This window comes from Belonocnema kinseyi, chromosome 4 (assembly GCF_010883055.1).
Source record: "Belonocnema kinseyi isolate 2016_QV_RU_SX_M_011 chromosome 4, B_treatae_v1, whole genome shotgun sequence".
Classification (NCBI taxonomy): Eukaryota; Metazoa; Arthropoda; class Insecta; order Hymenoptera; family Cynipidae; genus Belonocnema; species Belonocnema kinseyi.
Window position 1 is genome coordinate 59,139,239 of NC_046660.1, and position 7,704 is coordinate 59,146,942.

At 35.5% G+C, this 7,704-nt stretch overlaps 1 protein-coding gene across 1 annotated transcript; it reads left to right on the top strand.

The window, feature by feature from the left end:
• The first annotated feature begins 7,001 nt into the window (after nucleotides 1-7,001).
• Nucleotides 7,002-7,499, top strand: LOC117170909 (serine/Arginine-related protein 53-like). The gene has a single exon (XM_033357956.1). The coding sequence runs from the start codon at nucleotides 7,002-7,004 to the stop codon at nucleotides 7,497-7,499; it is 498 nt and encodes a 165-aa protein (XP_033213847.1).
• Nucleotides 7,500-7,704: the final 205 nt, after the last annotated feature.

A 7,704-nucleotide genomic window follows, 5' to 3' on the forward strand; every position in this document is an offset into this window, starting at 1 on the left:
AATGATTATCAGAAGTGCTTCGATGATTGGAAAAAGCGTTAGCACAAGTGTATTATATCTGAGGGGGATTACTTTGAAGGGGACAACATAAATATTGAGGAAGAAATTAATATTTTTTGAGAAAACCATAAAGTCATAATTTTTAATTATTTTTTGTGCTGAACACTAAAAGAATGAAAGAAAGAGCAATCTAATAAATCCATTGTTTAAAAATATATCGTGTTCACAGAAGAACATATAGACATATAGACATACAGACACAAAACTGTAGGAGTTATGTCAGCTGTTACGCGGGGAAGGGGGGGGGGGCAGCGTAACGCTATACACTCCATTTGAAAAATCAAATTTTAAATCACATGATCTTGAAGATCTTCAAATGCGCTCATATGCGCCATAGACAAAAAATTTTGCGCCACATTGATAACCGAGCTATAAGCGATCGAAATGGGGTCTGGCGTCATTTTTCGAAACTAATAACATTTTTCCAAATTCATCATACTACCTTTCATAACTTCAAATGCGCTAAAATTATCCACCACTAAAAAGTTTTGCGCTAGATAATTAACAAAGATATCAAATTTGGATGTGGGGCAGTGTAACGCAGGTGTTAAATCCTCAATCGTGATGTGAAATATAAAGTTGAGGACATGGATTCATTCGACTTCTAAAGCGCTCATATGCGCGATATTTTTTTTTTTAATTTCGAAAATTGCCCAAGATATGGAGGTAGCAAAATTTTACTCAGTGATGACAAAACAAATTAAAAGTTTGCAATCCACATTAATGAAGGGAGATTCCTATGGGATTTCAAATTCGCTCATATATTCTATCAAATTTTTTTTGAAAATCTTTAAAATCGCCGAACATTTAGAAGTATCAAAATTTTACGAAGTGATGACCAACCAAATTAAAAGTTTGCAATCCTCATTGATAAAGGGAGTTTTCTATAGGGATTTAAATGCGCTCATATGCGCCATAAAGAAAAAATTTGCGCCACATAGATAACCGAGATATAAACGATCTAAATGGGGGGGGGGCTGGCGTCATTCTTCTAAAGTAATTGCCTTTTTTAAAATTTATCATACCTATCATTTATAATTGCAAATGCGCTCAAATGCGCCAACTCTAAAAAACTTTACGCTACCTAATTAACAAAGATATTATATTTTGGAGGGGGAGGTAGTATAACGCAGGTGTTAAATCCTCAATAGTGATTTTCAATATAAAACTGAAGACATGGATTCATTTAACTTCAAATGTGCTCATATGCGCCATAATTTTTTTTGAAAATTTTGAAAATTGTCCAAGATATAGAGGTAACAAAGTTTTACGAAGTGATGACCAACGAAATAAAAAGCTTGCAATTCGCATTGATGGAGGGAGTTTCCTATGGGATTTCAAATGTGCTCATATGCGCCACTTTGAAAACTAATGAAACCAATAATCAAACCGCCAATTAACATTTGCTACCGATAAATTACCCGATGATAACTCCACATAACCTAAATTGCAATTTGAAAATTTATAATGATCTCTTCAGACATAATTTTAAATGCGCTCATATGCACCACTTTCAAAATTGACCCTCTCATTACCAATTGTTACGAGTAACTATCCGATAATATCTCGAAAGAAATTAAATTGCAGTACAAAAACATAAAATTGTCTCTTCGGATATTATTTCAAATCCGCTTATATTCGCCACTTTCGAAATTGGCAAAAAACTATAATCATCCCCCGCATTACTACTTGTTACGATTCAATATCCGATATCTTCAAATAAATTAAATTGCAGTAAAAAATATAAAATTGTCTCTTTTGATAGGATTTCAGATGCGCTTATATGCGTTACTTTAAAAATTGACAAAAAACAATAATCAACCCCCTCGTTTTCAATTGTTATCGATCAACCACCCGATGATATCACCAAATAACTTTAATCGCGAAATAAAAATGTTTGATGATCTCTTCGTATAGGATTTCAAATACGCTCATATGCACTACTTTTAAAATTGACAAAAAACTATAATCAACCCTCACATTACCGCTAGAGACGCAAAAGTTGTAGACGTTGAGAATTTTTTTCGAGTGCCGGATCGATAGGTGAACCGTACATAGCCAGATCACTCGAGTGAAGATTGTGGGTCACTCGACGGGTGACTATTTCACCCACTTAAACTAGGTAGGTGGAAATAATTAAAGTTTAGTATCTTTATCATCTAAAGTATAGTATCTTCTTCACTTTCCACTATTATTGAGCGCATCACTGTTTGTAATAACAATTGGCCTCGTTACTGCAGCAGCAATTAAAATCTTTTGACCTGTTCTTGCATTTTGTAAACTTTTTTGAGAAGTAACCACAATTATCTCTCACCAAATATTACGAGCCAAACATACATCCGACGCACACTTGAAACCGTTTATTTTACCGTTCCCCTTACATTTCACCCTAGTAAACTCCGCTCAATTCTTTACGTCACCCACCAATTCACCCGAATGGTCGCCTGGGATGCACCCCAGATGGGCGCTAGTAGAGAAATCCCAGGTAGAGTTGTGTCACAACTTACTACTACTTTGATTGGCTACAATTAAGCCGGAACTAGAAATGATGGAAATCGCGCGATTTTCGAAGCAAATTTGACAATAAACTTACATTTTTCAAGAATTAAACGAGGAAGCATATAACATGAAATTAATCTTGTTGGTCGAAAATGCATATGAATATCATCGTTTTTTGGTTGACAATTAATATTCTTAATTGAACATTAAACGGTTCCATTTCGAGTTACAAATTTATACTTTTTAGCTGAATATTCATGCACTTTGTGAAAATGATTGTTTTTGGGTTTTTTTAAGTGTTGCAGTTTAAATTTGAGTGTCTCTAATTTATTAGAGAACAGGGTTTTAAGGAAGGGATTAATCTTTTTGGAAGTGGCGCTACAGACAATTATAACTGAACTTCATTCAGGTAAGTTCTTTTAATTATACAATTGTATTTCGCGCCACTTCCTCAATATCAATTGGTAGATTTTTAAAGTAATAACTGCAACGAAATAAAATTAATAAAAAATTGCGGCTTAAATGTATAGTTTAAGGAGACTATTTATTGTATCAGGAAATAAAAACAGAAATTTGAAAGGATTAAGAATATAAAAAATATATATTCTATAATGAAAAATAAAACCCAATATGGTAATTTAGAACTGAAGTTGACTTGCTAGACCCTAAAATCGCATAAGCAAAATCTGTACTATTGTGTACGATCAGATGGTCCATATTAACGCCTTTCCTTTTCACCAATGTCGTCGATGCGTGACAAGTACGATATGAGCCGTAAACTGGACATCTAAACCGCACATTGCAAGGAAGTCTTTAACCCAAAAACTCAAATGTTGTATTCTAACAGCTCTAAATTGTTTTCGTGTGAAAGATGTAATTCTTCTGTGGAATTCCTAGTAGTCTGGGTTTTAAAAAAATAAGTTTTCAAGAATGATATAGGACAAATACTTTCATTCTCCTTTTATCGAGAAACAATCCGTAGAAGTTGTTTCCTGTTTGGAGCCGAAGTCTTAATCCTATCGGTTATCTGAATTGAAAAAACATCTTGGTATACTAAAATGTTATTAATCCTAATAAGGGACAGAGTTTGCATGCGCTGACCAGTAATTAGAGCCAGCGGGGTAACTAACTTCTTTGACTTCATTTCTAAAGACATTGTATCATTTTTACCTAACTAAGACAAGATGTCCAAAACGATCTGTGGGTCCCATGTCAGGTCATACTTTCAAGTAGTGCGCCTTACCTTAGTCCCACCTTTAAAAAATCTCTTCATTAGAACATTTTGACCAGCCTCTACCCCTACTAACAACGATATCGTCGATCTTAGGCTATTTAGCGAACAGAACTTTGATCCTTTCTCGAACTCATATGTTAAGCACGCAAGAATGTCCTTGGCTAAACAATAAAAAAGATTGATAGATTTACGCTGGCAAAACAACCACCATTTCTTCAAGGCACAATCGCATTGTCTAATTGAGGACTCGCTAAATGAAGAGATTAAAATTTCTATTGATTCCGAAGGTACTTCCCTCCGTTTAAAACTTTTCCGAATAGCACCACGGCAACCAGGGTAAGTTTCTCCCACAAGGGGTGAGGATTCCTAATTTGGACAAAATAGTGAATTAATATTTGAATTAAAAATTACTGGTATTTCCACTAACAACGAAGAAAATAGAGGGAACCAAGCTTAAGATGGCCATTGTGGAACCACTAAAATTCCCCTCGTTCCCTCGTTTTTGATTTTCTAAAGAACTCTCAATATGATTAAGAGCAGAAAGAATGCGTAGAACAAAAAGTTCTTCCGTAAAAATGTGAAAGCGTCTATTGTCATACTATCTGGATCTCTAAACCATGAAATATATTTTTTACATTTCAGGTTAATGCGACTTGCACATAAGTCAATCTCAGGTTTTCCAAGAAAATTAACATTCCTTTTGAAATATTTTTGATTCAAGGAGTATTCAGTCTCTGGCTCTAATCTACGGGATTCAATGTTCTGCTTCTATATTATCCTTGGAATTAAAATACATTGCGAACACTCAAATATTTCGATCCTCGCACCAAGTCCAAAAGGAGCGCGCGATCGTATTATCAATGCGCAGTAAAATATTACAGCCTATATGATCTGATGCAAAGCACTTCAAATCGAAAAATGGCGCCGTCAATTCCAGAATATTAATAGGTAATTGTCGCACCTCTTAAATCCAAAAAGCATGGGATCTAACTCGATTACAGTCAATGTTCCACCCTGTTAGAGGAGCATCTGAAAAAATTTCGATGGATTATTTCAACGAAAATATAGGTTTTTTTTTGCCACGGATGTATTTTTAAGCCACGACAGTAAATCGCGCCTTGGGTTTCTTGATAAAAACATCTTCCTGTCATAGCTATCACCATTTTTCTCTGTGGCCAAACATTTCTCGCGCACCAAGAGTGTCATACGAGCCCAACTGTACTTGAGAGCAGGACAGCAAGAAGCTAAATTTTCTAAAAATTCAGCGAAAACGCAAATCTTACACTCTCTGGAGCTCGTTGAGATCTTTCCCCAAAGCTGAGAGGGGCGCTTTCAATTTGGGCTGCTTCTCCGAAATTCTGTCGTCCCTCTCAATTAATGACTCAAGATTTATTTCAATTAATAAATCTTGAATTTCGGAATTCAATATTGGAGGTTCGATGTCCGAGCAGTTTGATAGAGGTGGATATTTAGTTACTAATTTTTCCAAATCCTATTTAGGGAGACTTTGTTTTGAGATGTCACTGCAACGGCTCGCAGCTTGCTCTCGAATGAGCTCAGACCATTTTTTTCTGAAATAATACGAGGCCCGATGGCTTTTAGCACGTCCTTCTTCAAAAAAATTTCGTTTCCAGAAGCAGCTGTTGCTTGAGTTGCCGCTGAAGATGCAGGTGAGACTGCGTTTTCCAAAGCATCTGTTTGTTCTTGTTAAACTGTCATCAAATTTGCTAGAGCCAAAAACCCAAGGGGCCTACGTCACGAGAGCGATCATTCCTGCATTCAGGATTCTTTCTCTGATTGTCGAATTCAGAACTTACTGAAAATGAATCAGATGAGTCATCGGATTTTGAAGAACTATACTCACCTGAAACATGACCGAGTAAAGGGAGGTCAGGTTATAACCTGAAAATACAGCCCTTACGAACAAAATGTTTTAATTGAGAAAGGAGTTGTAACCCTCATTCGTTTAGAATTTAGGCCTCTCATAGTAAAGTAATAACTTAAGCCAGAAGGAACTCTTAAAAAATTTCTTATAGAAATTGCCAGAAGTCATAACTTCTTTATGAGATGAAAAAGGCTTCCGGCCCGTGGTGTTAGGTTTAATAGTTATAACTATGTCTTAAAGGTTAGAGCCTGAAGAGTTACTTCTGAGTACAATATGTAAGATTGTAAAAATTTATATAGAAGACTCTTTGGATGGAAAAATTAAGGAACCTTAATTCTTTCTTACAGAAATAGACGAAACTCTTTTCTGAATTTAAAATCGTCGGATTTCGATGAATGATCTTTTTTTCTTTTCTTATTACCCATTTTCCAATTTGGTTTGGATGAAACGTCAAAACGTGTGTGAACTCTGATCCACAAAAAAAAGAAGTGAGAATCCATTCGTGGTCGGATACTACCAATTGATCTTGAGGAAGTAGGCGAAATACAATTCCTGTTTTTGGTTAGAAATTTAACTTTCACCAAAAATGACGAATTTTCAACCAAATAGTTCAATTTTAAACTTAAAAATATAAATTTAAGAAAAAATGTTTACCAAATCTTCAAGAAAAAAGATAAGTTTTTAACCCAAAAGATGATTTATTGAGTAAAAAGATGAATTTAAATTAAAATCATGAATTTTGTCTACAAAAAATTGGTTGATTTTCTTAGCAAGAAGATAATCTTTCTACCAAAAAAAAAAAAATTTCTAACAAAATGTATGAATTTTCAACTAGAAAGATAAATTTTCTCTTAAAAAAAAAACATTTACAATGAAAATTATAAATCTTTACCCCAAGAACTGAATTTTTAAAGAAATAGTTGAATTTCTAACCATCAACATGAGTTTCCAATAAAAGAAATTATTTTTTTATCTAAAGGACGAATTTTCAATAAAATGAATAAATTTTCAGGCACAAAAATAAATTTTTAACGAAAATAATTCATCTTTCACCGAACAAAATGAACTTTCAACCAAAATATTTAATTGTACTTTGCTGCCTCGTCTTCTAGATCACATTATGAAGTAACGCAGTTACTGCTCGTTCCGGCACAGTTATTTTAAATTTGAATTCAAATTCTTTTGCCTGCCATGCTTGTACGCTAGATAGCACCATAGTCCGTCATCCTGAGACTCCTTATTTTGTATTTCTATGCGTTCCGAGTCACATTGAACGCTAAGGCAAAAAGTGAAAGAAAAGTGTTTCAAGTGGTTTTTTGGAACATGAGTCCACCAAATATAGATGAAAGTCGCAGAGGAAAGAAGAGGAAGCATAAAAAGAAAGAAAGAATCCTGAAGAAGCTGCGAAAACTGAAAGAGGAAGTCAGACGTGCCAAGAGACGCAGGAAGCGTTTAAGTTCGACATCGTCCAGTTCATCATCCAGCTCATCGACGGGTTCTCCGATCCGCTCAAAGTCTAGGTCTCCTCGAAAAAAGAATGGTGCACGTTATCCGCGAAAAATGTCACACCTCGGAGAAAAAAAAACCAGCGTCGCCGCGCGTCGCCCGAGAAGCACGTCACGCCATCGTTCAAGCTCCGAATCTAGAAACCCTCGCAAACAAGTTGGTGCGCGTGTTCTGCGAGAAACGTCATACCTTAGAGGAGAGTCCAACAAAAATAGTTCAAGATCCTCAAGCGGCAGTTCTCATTCATCCGACTCAAGAAGTCGATCGCGATCTAAAAATCGCAGCTCGAGAAGCAAATCAATCTTCGACAGGTAGAACTCAGTCGGTAAGACTGAAAAAAGGGACTGGATGAAAAAGAATACCTTCAAAGAAGCAGTGCTGTCTCCGCCAATTGTTGACTCAGTTGCAGATTTATGGACAAAAAACCTGAAATCGGGCTTTCCAAAAGATTCACTTAAAGAATTGATGGAAAAATATCCACCAGAAAAAAATTGCGCTATGGTGTGTGCTCCGTCCCTTA